This window comes from Muntiacus reevesi, chromosome 5, assembly GCF_963930625.1.
Source record: "Muntiacus reevesi chromosome 5, mMunRee1.1, whole genome shotgun sequence".
NCBI classification, from domain to species: domain Eukaryota; kingdom Metazoa; phylum Chordata; class Mammalia; order Artiodactyla; family Cervidae; genus Muntiacus; species Muntiacus reevesi.
Genome location: NC_089253.1, coordinates 100,238,772 through 100,264,162, shown reverse-complemented (window position 1 = coordinate 100,264,162; position 25,391 = coordinate 100,238,772). Strand labels below are relative to the sequence as shown.

At 42.0% G+C, this 25,391-nt stretch overlaps 2 protein-coding genes across 2 annotated transcripts; both read right to left on the bottom strand.

Moving 5' to 3' along the window:
- Window positions 1-7,257: 7,257 nt before the first annotated feature.
- LOC136168507 (proline-rich nuclear receptor coactivator 2) lies at window positions 7,258-9,052 on the bottom strand. Its single transcript, XM_065936053.1, has one exon. It carries the CDS (start codon window positions 8,665-8,667, stop codon window positions 8,248-8,250), a length of 420 nt encoding a protein of 139 aa, XP_065792125.1. The 5' UTR covers window positions 8,668-9,052; the 3' UTR covers window positions 7,258-8,247.
- An 11,568-nt stretch (window positions 9,053-20,620) lies between these two features.
- LOC136169388 (melanoma antigen preferentially expressed in tumors-like) lies at window positions 20,621-23,518 on the bottom strand. Its single transcript, XM_065937158.1, has 3 exons — window positions 23,232-23,518; window positions 22,228-22,800; window positions 20,621-21,194 (listed from the first exon to the last, which is right to left on the bottom strand). The coding sequence occupies exons 1-3, from the start codon at window positions 23,516-23,518 to the stop codon at window positions 20,621-20,623; spliced, it is 1,434 nt and encodes a 477-aa protein (XP_065793230.1).
- Between the last annotated feature and the right edge of the window lie 1,873 nt (window positions 23,519-25,391).

The window sequence follows — 25,391 nt, the reverse complement described above, 5'->3', positions numbered from 1 at the left end:
CAGGGTGGACTTTTTGTGAACGTAGGGTGAGGAGTGAAGTAAGTGTGGATCAGTCCCATGTAAGCTGTCCTCAGTGTGGCCGCTGCTACCAGTAAACATTGTCTTTGCAGTTCTTCACACAGAGGATGCAGCCGAGATGGCAAATAGCCCCAGCCATATTCTCGGGACCCTGGAAGCTGAACCATAACCACATTGGCCCCTTTTCTATGTAATTATTGATATTACATTGATAATATCTGACTTACTTTGATACTTATTTTGTGAGCAGGGTAAAGACATGAATTGCTGCCCATTTCCCAGTTCCCCTGGTTGCTGCTGGACCATGTTGGGAGGGTTAACAAGGAATCAGGGCACCAGTAGGAGACCCTTTGCTGCTACAGGCAGGGGGTCAGTGACAGCACTTGAGTGGTCCTCAGGACAGCTTTGAGGATGTTCTGGGGGAAGAATCAGAAGCACGTTTCTCTTGCAGGGAAGTTGAAATGGAAGGTTTAGAGACTTCAAGGAACTTCCTAGAATTTGATTGTGCCTTAGAGAGATTGGGAAGGATGAGAAAGGAGCAGGTGTGGAAAAAGAAAGTAAGGAATCTATTCAGTTCAGGTCAGTCACTCTCTTTGCAACCCCATGGACTACAGCATGCCAGCCTCCCCTGTCCATCTCCAACTCTTGGAGATTGCTCAAACTAGTCCATTGAGTCTGTGATGCCATCCAATCATCTCATCCTCTGTCATTCCCTTCCCCTCCTGCCTCCAGTCTTTCCCAGACTCAGGGTCTTTTCCAGTGAGTCAATTCTTCACATCAAGTGGCCAAAGTGTTGGAACTTCAGCTTCAGCATCAGTCCTTCGAATGAATATTCAGAACTGTTTTCCTTTAGGATTGACTGGTTTGATCTCCTTGCAGTCCACAGGACTCTCAAGAGTATTCTGTAAAACTTCAGGTCAAAAGCATCAATTCTTTGGTGCTCAGCTTTCTTTATGGGCCAACTCTCACATCCATACATGACCACTGGAAAAACCACAGGTTTGACTAGATGGACATTTGTCGGTAAAGTAATGTTTCTGCTTTTTAATATGCTGTCTAGGTTTGTTGTAGCTTTTCTTCCAAGGCACAGCATCTTTTAATTTCATCGCTGCAATCACCATCTGCAGTGATTTTGGAGCCCAAGAAAATAAAGTCTCTCACTGTTTTCATTATTTCACCATCTTGTTGCCGTAAAGAGATAGGACTGGATGGCATGATCTTATTAAGGAATCTATTAGATTTAAAATGGTGGCAACATTAAGTGAAAAGAAATATCAAGTGCCATATAGCACCTGCAACAAGAGCCTATTCTTGTAGAATCATTTATGTACTCACTCAAGAGCTAATGGTAAATGTCTCTTATGAAATTTAAAATTTGTATTTGGCGTGGCAGAATCATGGGGGTGCAAAGGCAATTCCAGCCCCAGCAACATCATCACCGAGCCCAAAGACCAAGGGAAGTCTCAGGTCTAGAACAACAAAGACATTCATTTTCTCTTTTGATATTGTAAGTGTCATTGTGGGACAGGTTAGAGTTCCATGCTGGACACTTTTCTTAAAGCGGAGTCTAGAGGGTGACCAAATATATCCCCATCACTATGTTTTAAATAATATTTGTGGCCAGAGGCAAAAATTATTTTTTAATATTACAATTTACTCTTCAACGTCCCTTAGGGGAAAAATATTTAAAGAGAAATGTTGCAACCCTGAACCCACCTTTCTAAACGGAATCACTCAGCATTAATTCAAAATCAGTCCACAAATGTGGGTCTCGTGCCTTCCAGGTTTCCCTGCTCACCAGCCATCCTTCACACACCCCTGGAGGTTGTGGGGTTCCTGTCTCATGTAGGAAGATGCCAAGCAGTTTGGCCTGAGCCTGGGGTATTATATCAGGAAAAGAATATGGTTCTTCCACAACTGCAGTGGGCAGTGGGTAGACCCCTAGGTGTGAGTTGGGGTCTTGGGTTTCAGGAACCATGTGTATCCAAGCTTCTTTCTCCAGTAGCTGTGGAACTCCAAATTAAGGGTAAACAAAACTCAGCATAAAAGCCAGACTCAGGAGTAACCCAGGGCACCTAGTGTGTCACAAGAACCTCAAAAACAATTATTTTTCCAAAAAGAATTTGAGGCCCAGGGCATAAAACAGTCAGAAAGTTAATGGCAGCTCCCAGTGAGTCTCAAAGGTTTGTAGGTCACAGGGCTTAGCCTTCCAATTCAGGCATGAATTACCTGAGCATCCCTACACAGGCAATCACCAACAGGAACCAGAAGTTTTCCAAAGGAAAATGAAAAGTCACTGGATGGGGAAATCTAATTAAGATTTTCTTTCACCACTGCTCCCTGGAGTCAGTGTCAATCAGAGAAACCTCGAGCCTGAAACCAAAGCCAACATCAAAGAACTGTCAAATTGACCATCAGAGGATAGCCTTGTCCCAGCCAATAGACTGAACTCCAGGCAGAGACACCCAGGGTGTCTGTTAAAGTGCTGGCTTGCATCACATCTTGGTAGAGGGAATGGCTGGCATGTGAGGCTCTCCCTCAGGTTCTTTGATATTTCTTGATTATTCCTGAAGACTTTATGTCAATAAACTGCCCTGCCATTTATGGAAGATTCATTCTACACCAAGCTCTGGGCTCAGTGCTTTTTTCTGAGTTAGACATTGTGTGATAGTCATTCAATAGAGTGAGAGATAGCTGAAGCTCCAATACTTGGCCACCTGATGCAAAGAGCTGACTCATTGGAAAAGACCCTGATACTGGGAAAGATTGAGGACAAGAGAAAAACGGGATGAAGTAGGATGAGATGTCTGGATAGCATCACTAATTCAATGAACGAGTTAAAGCAAACTCTGGGGTATAGTGAAAGACACGGAGGCCTGGCATGCTCCAGTCCATGCGGTAGCAAAGAGTCAGACTTGACTTAACAATGGAACAACAAATAACTTCTTTCAAGGCACACAGCCTATATGTGGTGGAATTGGAAGTTCTATATGTTAGTGCTCTTGAATATTACACTGTGCTGCCCCAGAGCCCACCATTGTGTTGCCTACTTTGAGCTTTGTAATAAAATGCTGGAGTCATAGGTTCCTCTCTTCTAGGAGGAAGCATGAATGAGCATGAAATTCAGATATTTTCTAGGTTGTTTTCTCTCAAGAATTTGTTATTCCAAAAACTGGGCAGGGAAAATAAAAGTGGAGTGTTTCCAAATGTCTATTCCTGGGATCAGCAGCATCAGCATAACATTTTAAAAAAGTGATTTTCCACTAAAGACCAACTGGTTCAAACACTCAAAAGGTGGGACCAACATCATCGTTTTAATAAACACCTCCTCCAAACCCCATCACACCTGTCAGAGATGATGATGCTCCTTATTTTGAGGGTCCAGGTGAAGCAGGAATGTAGGAAGAAAATCCTCTCTGGCTTTATTCCTCCCTCTTTTCCACTTTTTTTTAGAAAAGTAGAGAAATCTTCCACCAACCAGGCCCCTGCTACATTTGGGGAAGCCCAGTTGTTAATCTGGTAGCAATGTTTTAGTCTGATATTTGAACCCTTAGTAATCTGGCTCAAGTACTTCTGGTTACTGCAGTGTTAACATTCACCTTTTAGACTCTACGAGTGTGTGTTTGTCCATACACAAAAATAAACTCAAAATGGATTAAAGATCTAAATGTAAGACCAGAAACTATAAAGCTCCTAGAGGAGAACATAGGCAAAACACTCTCCGACATAAATCACAGCAGGATCCTCTATGACCCACCTCCCAGAATATTGGAAATAAAAGCAAAAATAAACAAATGGGACCAAATGAAGCTTAAAAGCTTTTGCACAACAAAGGAAACTCTAAGTAAGGTGAAAAGACAGCCCTCAGATTGGGAGAAAATAATAGCAAATGAAGCAACAGACAAAGGATTAATCTCAAAAATATACAAGGAACTCCTGCAGCTCAATTCCAGAAAACTAAATGACCCAATCAAAAAATGGGTCAAAGAACTAAACATACATTTCTCCAAAGAAGACATACAGGTGGCTAACAAACACATGAAAAGATGCTCAACTTCACTCATTATCAGAGAAATGCAAATCAAAACTACAATGAGGTACCATTACACGCCAGTCAGGATGGCTGCTATCCAAAAGTCTACAAGCAATAAATGCTGGAGAGGGTGTGGAGAAAAGGGAACCCTGTTACACTGTTGGTGGGAATGCAAACTAGTACAGCCACTATGGAGAACAGTGTGGAGATTTCTTAAAAACTGGAAATAGAACTGCCATATGATCCAGCAATACCACTTCTGGGCATACACACTGAGGAAATCAGATCTGAAAGAGACACGTGCACCCCAGTGTTCATTGCAGCACTGTTTACAATAGCCAGGACATGGAAGCAACCTAGATGCCCATCAGCAAACGAATGGATAAGGAAGCTGTGGTACATATATACCATGGAATATTACTCAGCCGTTAAAAAGAATTCATTTGAATCAGTTCTAATGAGATGGATGAAACTGGAGCCCATTATACAGAGTGAAGTAAGCCAGAAAGATAAAGAACATTACAGCATACTAACACATATATATGGAATTTAGAAAGATGGTAATGATAACCCTACATGCAAAACAGAAAAAGAGACACAGAAGTACAGAACAGACTTGTGAACTCTGTGGGAGAAAGTGAGGGTGGGATGTTTTGAAAGAACAGCATGTATATTATCTATAGTGAAACAGATCACCAGCCCAGGTGGGATGCATGAGACAAGTGCTCGGGCCTGGTGCACTGGGAAGACCCAGAGGAATCGGGTGGAGAAGGAGCTGGGAGGGGAGATCGGGATGGGGAATATATGTAACTCCATGGCTGATTCATGTCAATGTATGACAAGACCCACTGAAATGTTGTGAAGTGATTAGCCTCCAACTAATAAAAAAGAAAAAAAATAGACTCTATGAGTGTGTGTTTGTATGTGTGTGTGTAAGTGCATGCAGAAAGGTCATGGAACACTGACTAGGTGCAGATAGTCATAGACTCTGACATCCACTCAGTCCCACCTCCACCCTCAACAATTTTCCCTCCAGCTTCTTAACTGCCTGGAGAGGACTAGATGGGTTGAAAGCTAAGTGATGGAATGTGTACTGGGCCCAGAGAATGCCCTCTTTCCATGCTAAGAAATATCAAGTACAGAATAGCTCATGAAACAACATCCTATTCAGAGAAAATCATTCATATACTCATTCAGGAGCCATTGACAAATGCATCCCATGGAATCTGTAGTTTATACATGTTGTTACAGTATTTGTGGGGGTGCAAGAGCAATTCCAGTGCCATCAGTTTCAAAGCCAGTCCCACTGATCAAGGTATGTCTCGGGTCCAGAAGATCAAAGGAATGTAGTTTTACTTCTGATGTCATCAGGTGCCGCATCCAGCACAGCGGGTTAGAAAGAGTTGAAATAGGGACAAGTATGTAATGAAAAGACAAAACACATATAATTTGTCAAGCGAGGGGTCAGGGGGCCCTCCTGCTGTCCATGGCAGGAAGACAAAATGGCTCCTTTCAGCCCGCACTTTTATTGGCAAAGGTCACCTGAGATCATTAGGGAATAGCTATACTGGGGAGTTTGATTAGTTGCAGGCTCTGCCGTTGATCAGGAGTATCTTGTTTTGTTTCCATGGAGACAGATGCAGGGGTAGGCAGTGAAGCAGAGCAGAAAGCATGTCCTGCCCCAAGAATGTCTGTCCGGCATGCATACTAGGATGATCACGAGGGCGCAGTTTGCTGCACCCTCCAGTCATGGGGCAGGTTCTGGTCTCTGTTCCGCCAGGCTGCAACAGTCAGGGTCATTGTGGGCCAGGTCAGAGTGCCAATATCACACCAGGCTTCCCTGTTCATCACCAACTCCCAGACCTTACTCAAACTCATGTCCATAGAGTAGGTGATGCCATCCAGCCATCTCATAAAACATACTATTTTAACCGTATCTTATAAAGTATGTTCAATAGGGTAAATTGAATAGCTATGTGCTTCTGGCTTTTGACCTCACCTATTCAACCTTCCTGAATGCTTGGTGGCTCAGCGATAAAGAACCCGCCTGTAAAGCAGGACACCTGGGTTCAATCTGAACGATCCCCTGGAGGAGGATATGAAAACACACTCCACTATTCTTGCCTGGAAAATCCCATGGACAAAGGAGCCTGGAGTGTTATAGTCCATGGGGTCATGAGTCGGACATGACTTTAGAGAGTAAACCACTACCAACTGTACATTTCAGTGACACTAAGTTTATTCACATTGTTGTGCGACTCTCACCATCATTCATCACCAGAAGTTTTCACCTTCCTAAACTGACTCTGTCCTCATTAAATACTAAATCCTTCCCCACCCCCACACTCCACACCCCCAACAATATACTTTGTAACTCTATGAATTTGCCTATTCTAGGTACTTCATATAAGTGAAATCAAGTAATATTTGTCTGAACCTGCTGTATTTTGGAATGTATTTTAAAAGTTAACTTAATATACACCTTACAGGCTGTACATTCTTTTTTATCCCCTGTGCTATACAGTAGGTTCTTATTAGTCATCTATTTTATTTATTTATTTTTTTTTGAGGAAGAAACAATTTTATTTTTTAATTTCATGCTTCAAATTCATGTATGTACATTAAGTACTATATAAAACTTGTTTTTAGGATATCATCATTTTACTTGGACAATACTATCTCACCTCAATTTATTTGGAGAAACAATTTAGCTATTCTGCTTAAAAGTATAAAAAAAGCTGCCAAATTAGAAAATAGATCCCCCCCCATACACACACTTTACTTTTACTACTGGGATGGCTGTTTTAATTAGCATGTTTAAAGTAAGCCAAAAATGTTATCAAGGTATTATGCAAGAAATTACATCGTTTGCAATAAGTTGGTCCCCTGGGTTGCACCTGTTGACAAGAAAAAGTATACACTGACGTACACTGTACTCATAGGTTACACAAGTTGTTGAAAGCCAAAAGGAATCTTTAAGGTTGGAGGGACTATTAAACAATAGTTCATCTTTGGGTTTAAGAAAAAAAATAATCCCATACTGCATTTCACATCTCAAAAATAGCAAGTGTTTTAGCAGCTTAAAACTTTTCAGTTATATAGAACTTCTTACACTACAATTTACTTTGAAATATAGTTTACAGCAAGATCAATTATAACATACATACACTGGCACTTCAGCACAAGGGCAAAATTTAAAAACGGGGTTTGTTTTTTTTTTTTGACCTTTAAAATTAGGCCATAGTATAAAAGAGTCCATGTCTTACATTCAGCAAATTCGTACTAAAATATTCTATTTTTGTAGGATAAATGCCAACAAAACTTTACATATGCTACAATTTTATTAGGTATATTTACATGGCTCTTTCCTAGGTATGCAGAACTTTCACATTATACAGCTCCCAACTTTAAAAAACCTTTGCAGGGATGATTTAAAGCCATATCACTGTCAGAATAGCTTGTGCAGTGCCATCATGCAAGAATGTATTTTGAAAGCTACTCTGAACACCAAATACTGTTTCTATAAAAAATGGTTTTGGTGCATTTGTTGGCAGACACCTATCCACTGCACGTAACAGGGCCAGTGGGGTATACTTGTTTCATTCTAAATAGCCCCAGTGCCCTTTCCACATTCACCACCACACAGTTCATTAAAATACAGCTATTCTCTTAAAAAAAAAAATTCACATTTTCTTTAGGCAGTGCATCAGGTTGTTGTCATACTACTGGTTTAGGTATACTGATATAGGTGTCTCTAGGACAATAACGTCTCAAAGATTCAAATAGTTTTCAACTCCTGTATGTCTTTAACTGGATGCTTATAATCAGATTTACCAGATCTTAACAAGTCAATCTGCTGATCCATGAAATGATAATCTTTAGTATTTTCTCCCAACAAGCAATATAAAAAGTTGATTCCTTTACCATTCCCCAAATCTAAACTTGAATGGTTTCACTTGTATGGTTACTCAATTGAGAACACTAGTAAAGAGATCAAATACAATTATGCATAATTCAGTTATTTTAAACTGTACTGATTCTACCATCACAGTGCACATAAAACAATTAAGATGAAGTCTAATTATATTTTCTATGTTAATCAGTTTTACAAATTCCCTAGTGAATTTGGTCTGACACAATTGCCAGTTATCCTTAAATATGACTAAGGGTTAAGTGTGTTAGTACTTTATCTCATTTTATACCTGTACTTTAAGTAGGGTTTTAAGTTGAAATGTCATTATTTCTTTATCAGAAGGATTAAAGGAAACAGGAACCCAGTGGCTTGGTGGTTTAGGAAGAACACTTGGTGATGGCGGCTCACTAAATTTGGCCCCGGCATAGTTCTGATTAGTTTGAGACTTAAAAAGTAAGGTGGGACTTGATAAGCTAGAGTTCCAGTTTTGATTGTTTGGAAAACTTTTGTTCTTCCCCCCATTTTGCATGGCCTGCCATGCAGCTGATGATGAATTATAAGTATGTCCTCTTTCCTTTTTCTTGTGAACAATCTTCATCTGGGAATTCTGATCCTTGGTCTTCTGTCTACTAAGCTGTTGTTGGTTCTTACTAACATTTCTAGTTTGAGGGGCTGGAATGTTATACCTCTCTCCACCACCCATCTTCAGCTTCTTTGTCACCTTTCAGTCTGCTTTTCCGATTGCAGGATTTCCACTACCTGTCCTCTTCCTTGCTGCCACGCCCAGGATAATAGATGTTGCTTTCTGACAGATCCTTTCCTTTGTCTCAATACAGAAGTTTTCATGGGCCGATCTGCTGAGTTCAGCCTAGGAGCTGAGGCCAACATCTGAGTCTCCACAGCACACAAGTTTGAGAGAAGTCTTAGCGACTTCAAGCCCGGGACTACGGCGGCAGCGGCTTCTGCTCGGCTTCGAAGCCCCCCTCCCCTTCCAGGGAGAGACGAGGCATGGAACGGGCGAAGCCCAAGAGCACCGACGAGCTAGCTGCTGGCCACCTCAGCGTCTCAACCGACCTCCTCTTCCTGTCTCGACCGACCTAGTCATCTATTTTATACATAGCAGTATGCATATGTCAACCCAAGTCTCCCAATTTATCCCTCCCCTTTCCTTTCTTGGTGTCCATAAGTTTGTTTTCTATGTCTGTGTCTCTATTTCTGCTTTGAAAGTAGATTCATTTGTACTATTTTTTCTAGAGTCCATATATACTTTGCTCCTGGACATATACCCAGAGAAAACCATAATTCCAAAAGATACATGTATCCCAATGTTCATTGCAGCACTATTTACAATAGCCAGAACACAGAAGCAACATAGATGTCTATCAGTAGAGGAGTGGTTAAAGACAGTATGACATATATACACAAGGGAATATTATTCAGCCTTAAAAAGGAACAAAATCATACTACTTGCATGCACAGGGATGAAGCTAGAGACTCTCATACAGAATGAAGTATTTCAGAAAGAAAAATCAATTTTTGTTTCACAATTTACTCCCAATATCCCCTGGGGGAAAACAGTAAAAGAAACATGTGGCAGCACTGATGCACATTCCTAAAGGGCATCAGTTCAGTCGCCCAGTCGTGTCCGACTCTTTGCGACCCCATGGATCAGAGCACGCCAGGCCTGCCTGTCCATCACCAACTCCCAGAGTCCATCCAAACCCATGTCCATCGAGTCGCTGATGCCATCCAGCCATCTCATCCTCTGTCGTCCCCTTCTCCTCCTTCCCCCAAGCCTTCCCAGCATTAGGGTCTTTTCCAATGAGTCAACTCTTCGCATGAGGTGGCCAAAGTACTGGAGTTTCGGCTTCAACATCAATCCTTCCAATGAACACCCAGGACTGATCTCCTTTAGGATGGACTGGTTGGATCTCCTTGCAGTCCAAGGGACTCTCAAGAGTCTTCTCCAACACCACAGTTCAAAAGCATCAATTCTTTGGTGCTCAGCCTTCTTTATGATCCAACTCTCACATTCATACATGACCACTGGAAAAACCATAGCCTTGACTAGGTAGACCTTTGTTGCAAAGTAATGTCTCTGCTTTTAAATATGCTACCCAGTTTGGTCATAACTTTCCTTCTGAGGAGTAAGCATCTCTTAGTTTCATGGCTGCAATCACCATCGGCAGTGACGTTGGAGCCCCCCAGAATAAAGTCTGTCACTGTTTCCACTGTCTCCCCATCTATTTCCCATGAAGTGATGGGACCAGATGCCATGATTTAAGTTTTCTGAATGTTGAGCTTTAAGCCAACTTTTTCACTCTCCTCCTTCACTTTCATCAAGAGGCTTTTTAGTTCCTCTTCACTTTCTGCCATAAGGGTGGTGTTGTCTGCATATCTGAGGTTCTTGATATTTCTCCCAGCAATCTTGATTCCAGCCCAGCGTTTCAGCATTAACTCAGAAGCATCTTCCCTGATGTGGGGTCCAGTGTCCTCCAGGTCTCCCTGGTCCCCACCAACAGTCCTTCACCCACACCCCACTTGGCCCTGGGGATGTGGGTTTACAGTCTCATGTAGGAAGATGACAGACAGTTTCACCTGAGACTGGGGATTTGAGTGAAGGAAACTGCTCTCCTACAACTACAGTGGATAATGAATGAGAAGAGCCCCAAGCGGCAGTTGGGGGCTTGGGTTTCAAAAACCACCTGCAGCCAAGCTTCTTCTCCAGTGACTCTGGGAGTCAAATTCCAGGATAAACATGACCCAGCAGGAAAGTCACATTCCGAGGTAAGCCTCTAACGTGTCACAGGAACATCAGAAACAATTTTTTTTCTCAAACAAAGAACCTGAGGTCCAGGATGTGAAGTGAGCTGGGAGCAAGATAATGTCTGGTTCGAAACTGGGACTTCAGAATCAGTTCCAAATGGTTTGTAGGGCAACAAGGCTTAGTCTTTCAATTTAAGCATCACTTCTCCTAGCATGTATACATCTAAAAACACCAAAAGGCCTCAGATGGTTTCCAAGGGAAAAACAGAAAGTCGCTGGACAGAGAAATCTGATTCAGATTTTTGTTCACATCTGCTCCCTGGATTAGTGCCAAACAGAGAAACCCTGAACCTAAGACTTATAGGTGCCTGCATGCTCAGTCGAGTCTGACTCTTTGCCACTCGACGGACTGTAGCCCAACATGCTCCTCGGTTCATGGAAATTTCCAGGCAAGAATACTGGAGTGAGTTGCTGTTTCATACTTCAGGGGGTGTTCACAACCCAGGGGTCCAACCCCCACCTCTGAGTCTCCTGTATTGCAGGCAGGTTCTTTACCACTGCGCCACCTGGGAGTCTAAGCCATAGCCAACTATAAATAATTGTTTAATGGGCTACCAGAGGACAGCCTTGTTTCAGCCAGTGGGCTGAATTTGGCTCCCAGGGTTTTCTCTTAAGTTACTGGCTTCCAGAATCAAAGCATCACAATTTGTAAGAAGGGATGACTGACATGTGAGACTCTGCCTCAGGTTCTGTTTGTCGCCATGGCTGTTTCACCTTGTGGTCTTTGAATGTCAAACAACAGCCCTGCCATTTATGGAGGATTTATTCTGCACCAAGCTCTGGACTCTGTGTTTTTATCTGAGTTAGAGATCATATGGTGCCCATTCCATAGAAGGAGAGATAGATTCAGAGAGGAGCAGTAACTTCTTCAAAGGCACACAACCTGTAAGTCGTGGAACTGGAAGTTCTGTTGGCTGATGTTCTGAAAAACTGCTCTATGCCAGCTATGTTCTGCCTACTTTGAACTTTGTAATTAAATACTGGAGTCATGGGCTCTTCTCTTCCAGGAGGAAGTATGAAAGAGAATAAGACTAAGATTTTTCCACATTGCTTTCTCTAAAGAACCTGTTATCCAAAAACTGCACTGATAAAATAAAAGTGGAGTGGCTCCATCTACTACAGTGGTTCTCAATGTCTGGTCCTCCAACTAGTAGTATCGGCATCAACTGAGAACTTTTTAAAAATTTATGTTTACAGATTTTATTTATTTTATCCATTTTTTTTTAATTTTTGGCTGTGGTGGGTCTTCACTGCTGCTCTCAGGCTTTCTCTGGTTGCAGAGAGAGGGACTGCACACTTCTCACATGGTGGTCTCTCTTATGGAGCACAGGCTCTAGACGATCTGGCTTCCGTAGTTCTGGATCTCAGGCTCTAGAGTGCTGGCTCAGCAGTTGTGGTGCAGGGGCCCACAGCTCCATGGCATGTGGGACCCTCACAGACCAGGGGTCAAACCAGTGTTCCCTGTATTGCAAGGAGACTTCTCAACTACTGGATCATCAGAGAAACCCTGAGAACTTTTCAAAAAGTGACTTCCCAGCCCCAACCCAGCTCCACTGCCCAGAAATTCAGAGGGTGAGACCAACATCAATGTTTTAATAAACACCTCCTTCCCCCAATACCCACCACATCTGCCAGAGATGCTGAGCCTCTTCACTTTGAGAGACCAGGTGAAGAAGAGAGGAAGGGTAAAGGTCCTCTCTGGCTCAATTCCACCCTCATTCCACTCTTTTAGAGAGAGTAAGGAAATCCTCCACCAACCATGTTAGTCCTTGCTATTGGTCAAGGAACCCAATTATTAACCTGGTAGCAAAGTTTTAAACTTACTTTGGAACCCTTAATCTGATTCAAGTACTTCTGGTCACTTCAGTGTTAAGAGCCAATTTTAGACTGTGTGTGTGTATGTGTGTGTGTGTGTGTGTGTGTAAGTTCATGGAGCACTAGGATTCATTCAGTCCCACTTCCACTCTCAACCTTTGTCCTCCACCTTCTCAATGCCCAGAAAGGACTACATAGATTGAGGGCTAAGTGATGGAACATGTACTGAGCCAGAGGACTCCTGACTGGTTCCAGGATACAGATTACTCATGCCCTCCCCAATCAAAATATCCACATTCTCAACCCTGGACTATGTGAATAAGATTGTTATATTCAAGAGGAATTTTGCAGTTCTGATGAAGAATTTTGAGATGTGCAGATGATGCTCTAGGTGATTCACACTGTGCTGTGGTGGTGTGGCAGTTTTCAGAAGAGTGGGGCATCCTGGGAGCAAGAGCTAATACAGAAGTTCTAAATGTGGCCAGATTCCAAATGGGCCATTTGAGGATGTGGGAACATGGAGGGTATTCAGGGGACCTTCCTTGCCTGAGCAGTAATCAGCTGTGAAGTTGTGACAAAAAAATCAGAGACAGACACAGGTGTCAGCGGTAAAGTCACATTTTATTCAAAACTATACAATACAGGAAAATATACCCCATTATGAAAGTGGACTTCATTTGCAATTCAACAGGCACAAGTATGGATTCAATGCCAAGAAGCAGGATTTTGCTGGGTGTGAAATTTCTAAGAGGAGACATCAGATCTGGGAGGGATTCTGGATGAACCAATCTAGAAGATTTCTTGCTGAAGGAAACACAACATTATCAGATAACAAGTGTGGGCGGTGAGGAATTTTGATCAGATTTTGGAGATGATCTGACATCAAGAGTGTGGTTTCTTCCTGAACAGAGTTACAATTCTTATGCAAAGTGAATTTTACATGAAAACCCTCAGACCCTCTTGGGAGAAGTTCAGGAACCTGAATAATTGCTGATCAAACAAAGAATGCTTTTATTTTTTAAATTTATTTATTTTAATTGGAGGCTAATTACTTTACAATATTGTAGTGGTTTTTGCCATACATTGACATGAATCAGCCATGGGTTTACATGTGTTCCCCATCCTGAAATACATTTGAATCAGCTCTAATGAGGTGGATGAAACTGGAGTCCATTATACAGAGTGAAGTAAGCCAGAAAGAAAAACACCAATACAGTATACTAACACATATATATGGAATTTAGAAAGATGGTAATGATAACCCTATATGTGAGACAGCAAAAGAGACATAGATGTATAGAACAGTCTTTTGGACTCTGTGGGAGAAGGCAAGGATGGGATGATCTGAGAACAGCATTGAAACATGTATATTATCATATGAGAAACAAATAATGCTTTTAATTAAGGGGATTTTGTTGGGTCACTGGGTGGACTGTGCAAACACTGATGTAGTGAAGTATGTAGTTAACTTGGGAAAAAGTGAAGGTCACTAATGCTGTTCAGGGAGGGTTCAGGCAGGTCACGTGGGGCTTGAAGTAAACTGGAGATACTTTGTAAGATTTCCATGATCTGAGTAATATTTTCTCTCTCTCCAGTGGTTGCAGGGAAATGATTTTGTCAGCCAACAAAAGAGCAGGAATGGAGAGTGGGGAGAGAGCACAATCTTCACTCGGCTTGATCAGAGCAGTTGTATTGGACAAACAGGAGGCACCACAGTCTTGGCTGTTTGCAGGCAGCTTGGGTGTGGATATGGCAAAATCATAGAGAGGAGGATGACCACTGGAATATTGATGGGTTCACTGTAACCTTGCTTTCTCTTCATGGTGATGGGTTTCTATGAACTGAATGTTTGTTCCCCATCTCCTACCCCACCTCCCATCCTCCCCCCCCCCCCCAAATTAATATCTTGAAGCCTTAGTTCCCAGGGTGATGGGATTTGGAGTTACCTTAGTAGGTAAGTAGGTTTGGCTGAGATCATGGAGCTGGAGATCCTTGAGCCATTTAGTGCCCTTAGAATCAAATGAAGATATTTTTTCCCAGCCCTTCACTTTCATTCTGTATGTGTCCCTTGTTTTGAGGTGGGTCTCTTGTAGACAGCATATGTAGGGGCCTTGCTTTTGTATCCATTCAGCCAGTTTTTGTCTTTTGGTTGGGGAATTCAACCCATTTACACTTAAGGTAATTATTGATAAGTATAGTACATAATGAGAAACGCTGGGCTGGAAGAAGCACAAGCTGGCATCAAGATTGCTGGGAGAAATATCAACAACTTCAGATATGCAGATGACACCACCTTTATGGCAGAGAGTGAAGAGGAACTAAAAAGCCTCTTGATGAAAGTGAAGGAGGAGAGTGAAAAAGTTGGCTTAAAGCTTAACATTCAGAAAACTAAGATCATGGCATCTGGTCCCATAACCTCATGGGAAATAGATGGGGAAACAGTGGAAACAGTGTCAGACTTTATTTTTTGGGGCTCCAAAATCACTGCAGATGGTGATTGCAGCCATGAAATTAAAAGATGCTTACTCCTTGGAAGGAAAGTTATGACCAACCTAGACAGCATATTAAAAAGCAGAGACATTACTTTGCCAACAAAGGTCTGTCTAGTCAAAGCTATGATTTTTCCAGTGGTCATGTATGGATCTGAGTTGGACTGTGGAGAAAGCTGAGCACCGAAAAATTGATGCTTTTGAACTGTGGTGTTGGAGAAGACTCTTGAGAGTCCCTTGGACTGCAAGGAGATCCAACCAGTCCATCCTAAAGGAGATCAGTCCTGGGTGTTCATTGGAAGGACTGATGCTGAAGCTGAAACTGCAATACTTTGGCCACCTCATGCGAAGTGTTGACTCATTAGAAAAGACTCTGATGCTGGGAGGGATTCGGGGCAGGATTGGCTGGATGGCATCACCGACTCGATGGGCGTGAGTTTGAGTAAACTTCGGGGGTTGGTGATGGACAGTGAGGCCTGGTGTGCTGCAATTCATGGGGTCGCAAAGAGTTGGACACGACTGAGAGACTGAACTGAACTGAACTGACTGATGGCCCCATTGCCATTTACTTTGTTGTTTAGGGTTTGCGTTTATTCAACCTCTCTGTGCTTTCTGTCTAGAGAAGATCCTTTAGCATTTGTTGAAGAGCTGGTTTGGTGGTGCTGAATTCTCTCAGCTTTTGCTTGTCTGTAAAGCTTTTGAATTCTCCTTCATATCTGAATGAGATCCTTGCTGGGTACAGTTATCTGGGTTGTAGGTTATTCTCTTTCATAACTTTAAGTATGTCCTGCCATTCCCTTCTGGCCTGAATAGTTTCTATTGAAAGATAAGCTGTTATCCGTATGGGAATCCTCTTGTGTGTTATTAGTTGTTTCTCCCTTGCTGCTTTTAACATTTGTTCTTTGTGTTTGATCTTTGTTAATTTGATTAATATGTGTCTTGAGATGTTTTGCCTTGGGTTATCCTGTTTGGGACTCTCTGGGTTTCTTGGACTTTTGTTACTATTTCCTTCCCCATTTGGGGGAAGTTTTCACCTATTATCTCCTTGAGTATTTTCTCTTGGCATTACTCTTTGTCTTCTTCTTCTGGGACTCCTGTGATTCGAATGTTGGGGCATTTCACATTGTCCCAGAGGTCCATGAGGTTGTCCTCGTTTCTTTTGATTCTTTTTTCTTTTTTCCTCTTTGCTTCATTTATTTCCACCATGTTATCTTTTACCTCACTTATCCTATCTTCTGCCTCTGTTATTCTACTGTTGGTTCCCTCCAGAGTGTTTTTGATCTCATTTATTGCATTATTCATTTTTAATTGACTCTTTTTTATTTCTTCTAGGTCCTTGTTAAACATTTCTTGCATCTTCTCAATCCTTGTCTCCAGTCTATTTACCTGTAACTCCATTTTGTTTTCAAGATTGGCTCATTTTTATTATCATTATTCTAAGTTCTTTTTCAGGTAGATTCCCTATGTCCTTCTCTTTTGTTTCGCTTGGTGGGCATTTTTCATGTTCCTTTACCTGCTGGGTATTTCTCTACCTTTTCATCTTATTTAGATTGCTGAGTTTGGGGTGGCCTTTCTGTATTCTGGTAGTCTGTGGTTCTTTTTTTATTGTGGAGGTTTCTTCTAGTAGGTGGGATTGGATGATTGGCTTGTAAAGATTTCCTGGTTAGGGAAGCTTGCGCTGGTGTTCTGGTGGGTGGAGTTGGATTTCTTCTCTCTGGAGTGTAATGGAGTGTCCAGTAGTGAGTTTTGAGATGGGTCTATGAGTTTGGTGTGGGTTTGGGCAGCCTGTATATTGGCGCTCAGGGCTATGTTCCTGTGTTGCTGGAGAATTTGCATGGTCTGTCTTGCTCTGGAACTTATTGGCTCTTGGGTAGTGGTTGGTTTCAGTGTAGGTATGGAGGATTTTGGATGATCCCTTATTAAATAATGTTCCCTGCAGTCAGGAGTTCTCTGGTGTTCTCAGGTTTGGGGCTTAAGCCTCCTGCCTCTGGATTTCAGTCTTGTTCTTCCAGTACCCTCAAGACTTCTCCATTCATACAGCACTGATAATAAAACTTCTAGGTTAATGGTGAAAAGATTCTCCACAGTGAGGGACACCCAGAGAAGTTCACAGAGTTACATGAAGAAGAGGAGAGGGAAGAAGGAGATAGAGGTGAGCAAGAGGAGAAAAAGGGGGACTCAAGAGGGGAGAGACAGATCTAGGTGGTACTCTGTTCCCTAAGTGTTCTCTGCAGCCCAGAACACCCAGAGATTCACAGAATCAAAGAGGACACAAATAGATGGAGAAATATACCATGTTCAAGGATCGGAAGAAGCAATATTGTGAAAACGAGTATACTCCCTTAAGCAATCTATAGATTCAATGCACTCCCTATCAAGCTACCAACACTATTCTTCACAGAACTTGAACAAATAATTTCACAATTTGTATGGAAATACAAAAAACCTCGAATAGCCAAAGCAATCTTGAGAAAGAAGAATGGAACTGGAGGAATCAACCTGCCTGACTTTAGACTTTACTACAAAGCCACAGTCATCAAGACAGTATGGTACTGGCACAAAGACAGAAATATAGATCAATGGAACAAAATAGAAAGCCCAGAGATAAATCCACATACCTATGGACACCTTATCTTTGACAAAGGAGTCAAGAATATACAATGGAAAAAAGACAACCTCTTTAACAAGTGGTGCTGGAAAAACTGGTCAACCACTTGTAAAAGAATGAAACTAGAACACTTTCTAACACCATACACAAAAATAAGCTCAAAATGGATTAAAGATCTAAATGTAAGACCAGAAACTATAAAACTCTTAGAGAACATAGGCAAAACACTCTCTGACATAAATCACAGCAGGATCCTCTATGATCCACCTCCCAGAATATTGGAAATAAAACCAAAAATAAACAAAATTAAACTTAAAAGCTTTTGCACAACAAAGGAAACTATAAGTAAGGTGAAAAGACAGCCTTCAGAATGGGAGAAAATAATAGTAAACGAAGCAACAGACAAAGGATTAATCTCAAAAATATACAAGAAACTCTTGAAGCTCAATTCCAGAAAAATAAATGACCCAATCAAAAAATGGGCCAAAGATCTAAACAGATATTTCTCCAAAGAAGACATATATATGACTAACAAACACATGAAAAGATGCTCAACATCACTATCAGAGAAATGAAAATCAAAACCACAGTGAGGTACCATCTGACACCAGTCAGAATGACTGCTATCCAAAAGTCTACAAGCAATAAATGCTGGACAGGGTGTGGAGAAAAGGGAACCCTCTTACACTGTTGGTGGGAATGCAAACTAGTACAGCCACTATGGAGAACAGTGTGGAGATTCCTTAAAAAACTGGAAATAGAGCTGCCATATGACCCAGCAACCCCACTCCTAGGCATACACACTGAGGAAACCAGATCTGAAAGAGACACGTGCACCCCAGTGTTCATCACAGCACTGTTTATAATAGCCAGGACATGGAAGCAACCTAGATGCCCATCAGCAGACGAATGGATAAGGAAGCTGTGGTACATGTACACTATGGAATATTATTCAGCCATTAAAAAGAATACATTTGAATCAGTTCTAATGAGATGGATGAAACTGGAGCCCATTATACAGAGTGAAGTAAGCCAGAAAGATTAAGACCAATACAGTATACTAACGCATATATATGGAATTTAAAAAGATGGTAACAATAATCCTATATGCAAAACAGAAAAAGAGACACAGATGTACAGAACAGACTTTTAAACTCTGTGGGAGAAGGTGAGGGTGGGATGATCTGAGACAATAGCATTGAAATATGTATATTATCAAGTGTGAAACAGATCGCCAGTCCAGGTTGGATGCATGAGAGAAGTGCTCAGTACTGATGCACTGGGATGACCCTGAGGGATGTGATGGGGAGGGAGGTGGGAGGGGTTTCAGGATGGGGAATACATATAAACCTATGGCTGCTTCATATCAACGTATGGCAAAACCCACCACAATATTGTAAAGTAAATAGCCTCCAACAAATAAAAATAAATGAAAAAAAAAGTTTTTTAATAAAAAAAAAAAAGAATAAAATGAAGAGACTTGAGCTTCCCTCCCCCCACGAAGTGAGGAAACTAGGAAGCTTGTTCCCTCCATAACCCAACCTCACTGTCTCTCTGATCTCAGTCTTCCAGGCTCCAGAATTGGAAGATGCAAATTTTCTTTGCTTAAACCCCTCAGTCCATTGAATTTTTATAATGGCCTGATTTGACTCAGACACACATGAATAGGATAGAAAGATTGTACAGAAAGGTGGAAGATATTTGTGGCTCATGATTTTCTTTTTCTTGAAAAATCACACAGCACATAATAAGAAGTTGGTGCTTTCTATAGTATTTTAAAGTAAAATACAGGTGAGCCTTATAATGTAATCCACTCTTGCATAAAATTCCCTATGACTGTAACAATCGTTCACTATTTCAGGTCATAGGCAATTTATGTGAAAATATATACTGCCCACAAGTGTTATTTATTTTACATCCTATGCATTTATATTATTTGTTGTTCAGTCGCTCAGTTGTGTGTCCTACTCTTTGGACTACAGCAAGCCAGGATTTCCTGTCCTTGAAAGAATATAATTTTATTGAGTTATAGAAATACTAAAACCATATTATATGCCTCTATGATTTGTGCATTTTGCTAAAAGATACTTATATAACTTCCCTAGCCCAAAAGATTAATTAAGAAGAATCATTATCCACCTGGGTTGGATAAAGTTGGCAAAGTCCAGAAGTTCAGCTTATCTGAAGTCCAGAAGTCCCCTTCTAGAATTGGTACCCATGCCTTCTGCAGTTAAACCCTTTCCTCCCACAAATAAAGGTCAAAAACTGAAACTTATGGAGGGACCAGGAAATGATGAGGACTGCTCATGACCAGGGTCATGGCCTGAGTCAGCCGTAAAGGTCCTGACTGGGCTTTCATGCGAGTGCCTCATTGGACACTGAGTATGCTCCTATCTGTGTTTATTAACCCACTGAACAGCCCCAGAAGTAAAAACGGAGGTCAGAGATGCCCCAAAGAATAAAAAACTGGTTGGAATGGTTTTGAATCATAGACAACTCAGTGCCTTAAAAAAAAAAAAAAAATCAGTGTCCGGAGATTCCTGTAGTAAAAACTGAAAAATTAAGATGATACATCATGGATGACAGCAATTCATTTACAATGAGGGTCTCTTATTTCTGACCATTTCTTTACAACTATTTACCCAGGATAACTCCAACATGTGAGTCTCAAGCTTGAATCCACCTAAAGAAATTTAGGTTCCTAGTTATGACACTACAGGACACATGTCCACAAGCATTCCTTTACCAGGAAGACTACATTTCCCCCTGCAGTCCTGCTCCCCCTGCAGGATCACCTTTCCTTTTCACATTCACATTGAGCAGATGTCTGAAATCAGTTCTATTTTCGCTTCATGATGTATCTTGTCCTAGATCTCAGTTTCCAAGTGCTCAGAAGAAAGCTTTGATTGATGCACCAACTAGGCCAGGGTGTTACCACCATATATAATGGGCTCAGGACGATAGAACGTGTTATCTCCACAGTGTGGGCAGGGTGTGAAGCTAATCCAGATGGTCCTGGGATGTCTCAAGTGCTTCAGAATCTCAAGCAGTTCAGTCTGACACCGGGCAAATCTCCCAGGTTGGAGGATCCCGTCAGAGCTGAAACTTTCCTTTGGCACAGGGTACAGTTCTCGACTTAAACTGGAAAGCCTAGAGGTATGTTGCAGCAGCTTCTCCATGATGGCCATGGAGAGGAGGTTACCAGAGAGATTGAAGCAAGTGAGCTGGATGCAGTGGCTCAGGGCTGGCAGGATGGCTTCAAGGTGGGAGTCCCTGATCCCACATTGCTCTAAGTACAGTTCCTGGAGGGTGGATGCAATTTTCTCCAGCAGAGCTGGGAGGAGCTCAGAACTAGAGTAGGTCATGGTAACCCCACTCAGATCCAGGCCCCTTAGGTGACTGATATTCGGGCTCTGGGATAGATGGGTCAGGTCTGAATCTGTAAGCAGGCAGTGAGTTATCTCAAGGTTGTCCAAGGGGGTCATCAGATACCTGGGGAGAAAGAGAGGAATTAGGTATTGGAAACTGAGGTCAAAGTTGATCACAAGTTGAGAGACAAGTGATCTGCCCAAGCCCAAGTTTGGTCTGATCATCTAGTAAGATTAATACTCAGAATGGATAATCTCATTGTAGACAGTCATTTCACCTTCTCTGTGGGACTGGGTCAAGTACACAGAGTTTTAAATGCTTCCTCTCCTCAGTACTCAAGCAGAGAAAACTGTATTCTGCTTCCTTACAAAGAGGAATGAAGATAATGGAATGTACCAGGCAAACTTAAAGGAGAGCCTGACATCTTGTCTCAGTAAAGAGTGGACATCACTGAATGTTAATAGTAAGAGATATAGTTACTAGGCAGGCTAACTAGGCAGGCTACTTTCCAAACATGCTTGGGCCCCAGACATCCATCTCAGGCAGGTGAAGCTTCTGGGTGGCATGCAGCAAATCCCACAGCATCCACAGAGGATGCCAGTCTGCAAGGGTTCATTTATATCCCTGCTTTATCTGCAAGTCATATACCAATTTTTATGGTCCCTTTGACAACTGCCCTATTACCATCATCTCCAGAGTCATGCATTTCCCATATATTATTCACCATATCTGGAGCAAAAAAAAAAAAAAAGAAAGAAAGAAAGAAAGAAAAGAAAAACAACCTTTTGCAGACAGGGAATTTGAGATAGGCTTGTCGTGGTCACAAAACTGGAGAACACAGAGCATCAGTTTAGAAATGCTCAGGGCTAAAGGAGTCCTCTGTGTTCAATGCCCTCTTCCCTTACCTATTTTCCTAAGTTATCTAGGAAAGATATCTCTTCCTAAGAAATAAAATACCTACCCCCTAGATTCTAACCCTTAGTCTAGAGCTTCCTATCAAAGTGCCCCTTTCAAGAGCCTCTCTCCCAGTTTGGACCCCTACCTTGATTTGTGTGGTTATGTGATACCACAGTTCACAATGGAGCAGTAAAAGGGACAGTGCATTTGATATTCTAGTGTTGGGTTCACTGTTACTTGGTCAGTGGTGCACACTCACCTGAGCATCAGGTCCAGGCAGCCTTCGAGGTAGAAGGGAGATTCCAGCTGGAGATCCCGGAGGCACTGCAGCCTCAGGAACTGAGAAGTAATTTTGACAACGTGCTCTTCTTCCTGCTCCTCGGGATCAGGCAGGTGGATGTGGGAGATGAGGAGTCTCTGCAAATTGCTCATCTGGCCCAGGAGAGGAGCAAACATGGCCAGGGTGGACAGATGCCAAGTGCAATTCACATGTAACTCCTGGATACAGTCCAGCTGCACCATACTCAGGACCTTCATAATATTATCCATGGAAGATGAAATAATCCTCAGCTTCTTACAACATAGGTGTATGGAAGCTTTCCTCTGTTCCACCCATCTCATAAGGTAGGTAAGGAATCCATCCATGCTCCTTTCCTTGAGGTGAAGTTCTATGAACACCTCGAAGGGAGCCGAGGGCTGCTCGGTCCTCGACCTTTCCTCAGTCCCTGGTGCCATTGAAGAGCCTGAGGACACATGGACACTGGATCCAGACCACATTCTCCAGAAGTTCTGGCCAGTATTCCTTAAATCCAGCACACGCAGTTTGCACCTCCTATGGGGAAACAGCAAATTGGCAGTGATGATTTTAAGATCCACAAAAAATTTAGGCAACACTGACTTCCCACCTGAGCTTTTACTCCACATTCCCAATGTCACAAGCTGCCTTGTCCTCTTCTTCCCTCTCTGCTTCACATTCCTCCACCTCCTTTTCCATTTCACTTTTCCCTTACTTTCTACTCTAGGGCCCTTATGCATCCCTGTGAGGAGGCTGGCACTTGTACTTTCACATTTCCTTGCATCTTAGGCACTTCTACACTGCTGGAAGGCATTTCCCAAAGTGAGCTCAGTAATGACCAAGTCTCTGTGTTTCTTCATTAGCATCACCAGAAGCAACTGATCCATACATGTGCCATCTACTCTCCTGATGTCAGCTATCTCTTCTTTACTGCTCATGACCTATCAGATTATCTGCATCAGACTCACCTGGGCTGATCTTTCTGTGCAAGCAGGACATCGAGTCCATCCAGCACTGCTTGTAAGGTTCCCAGATGAGGCGTCTGCATCAGGCCCCCCAGAGGCAGGCGGACAAACGGCCAGGCTTGCACCAGGGCCTTTAGGGTCTTTCTGCGTCTTCCACAGAATGCTTCCATAAAGAGTAGGGGGAACAGCTCGATGGGCAGATACTCCAGAGCAGAAATGGACAAGGCCTCATTGGTTAGTAGGCTCTTCCCTGCCAGGTTCAGGAGTCTCAGGGGGTTCCGGACACTCATCTTGAATCTACTCCTAAAGGAATCATGTGAGAACTTGCAGGAAAGAAGGCATCAATCTCACGTAAGCATGAACACCCCTTCATCTGTCTCCCCACCCTTCAGAGAAACCATCTCTGAGTGAAAGTCTCTGCTCTGATAGTTGTGGAATAGCCGCAATTTTGCACAATTTCACTCCAGTTCAGGCTTAGTAAGGAAAAAGTGATAGCTATGCCCCACAGACACCAAATGGCAACCCACTCCAGTACTCTTGCCTGGAAAATCCCATGGACTGAGAAGCCTGGTAGGCTACAGTCCATGGGGTCACAAAGAGTCGGACATGACTGAGTGACTTCACTTCACTTCAAGGAGGAAGAAACCCAACCCACTAATCCATTCATATCCATTCACTGCATTGCTTAATCAGGTTTCAGTGGGAAGTATGTACCAAGAGCTGAAGGTTAAGTTCCATCTTTTTGGGGGGAAAATATTTAAATCATCACTTAGAGCCTTAAAACCATGGGAATAAGAGCATCATGTAGCCCAACACAGCCTCCATCCTCAGTTCCCACAGTTACTGAACTAGAAACATCAAACAGATACTCCTTAAATAAATATCATTTGTACAAACTGGATATTTTTAATGTCAAGAAATAAAATTTCAAAAATTTAGATGTTTTCATTAAAAAATAAAATCTTATTGGTTAAGATATTTTTAAATGATATAAAGGAAAGCACATAACAAAATGTTTGGGATTAATGCAAAATTACACTTAGAGGTAAAATCAAAGGCTTACATGTATACATCTGAAAATAAAGAAATCTCCCTGACATCCACTGCTGCATGCCACCAGTGGAAACCCACTGACCATAGGTAAGAGGAGGGGTCCTTTGCTGAGGTCTGTAACTTACCAGCTCTACTGAGGTTGACAGGGTGCTTAGAAGTCAGATCTGGTGGAGAAGCCAGACAGTGACTCCAGAGGAAGAAGTTTCTTCATCTCTTCCTGATGCCTCAGGTTTTTATTGGCCTTTCTGATCACATCTTTCCTCTGTACATCCAATCAGAAAGTGAGACTTGATTAAATTTCCAAACGTCCATCAGGTAAATCCTGATTGGATCTTTGCTTATAATCAGGTGATTTGACTGAATCAGATATTCATTCAGGAAGGAATACATGGTAGGAAGGGAGTCAAATATTCAACCATGGATTCACTCTACGAATGCTCACTAAGTTCTACTAATAGGGTCACTTATGGGGGCTTCCCAGGTGGCTCATTGGCAAAGAATCCGCCTGCCAATCTTTTGATTTCCCTTTCAATTTCATAAGTAACCTGTTCATTATTTAGAAAAGTATTGGTTAATCTCCATGTGTTTGTGCTTTTCAGAGTTTTTTTCTTATAATTGATACCTAGTCTCATAGCATTGTGGTCAGAAGAGATACTTGATATGATTTCAATTTTCTTAAATTTACTGAGGTTTGATTTGGGACCCAAGATGTGGTCTATCCTGGAGAATGTTCCATGTGCACTTGAGAAGAAGGTGTATTCTTCTGCATTTGGATGGAATGTCCTGAAGATATCAATGAGAGCTATCTCGTGTAACATATCACTTAAGACTTGTGTTTCCTTACTAATTTTCTGTTTTGATGATCTGCCTATTGGTGTAAGTGGGGTGTTAAAAATCTCCTACTATTATTGTGCTACTGTCAAATTCTCCTTTTATGTCTGTTAGTGTTTGTCTTATGTATTGAGGTGTTCCTATGTTGTATGCATAGATATTTACAATTGTTATGTCTTCCTGTTGGATTGATCTCTTGATCATTATGTAGTGTCCTTCCTTATCTCTTGCAATATTCTTTATTTTAAGGTCTATTTTGTCTGATATGAGGACTGCTAC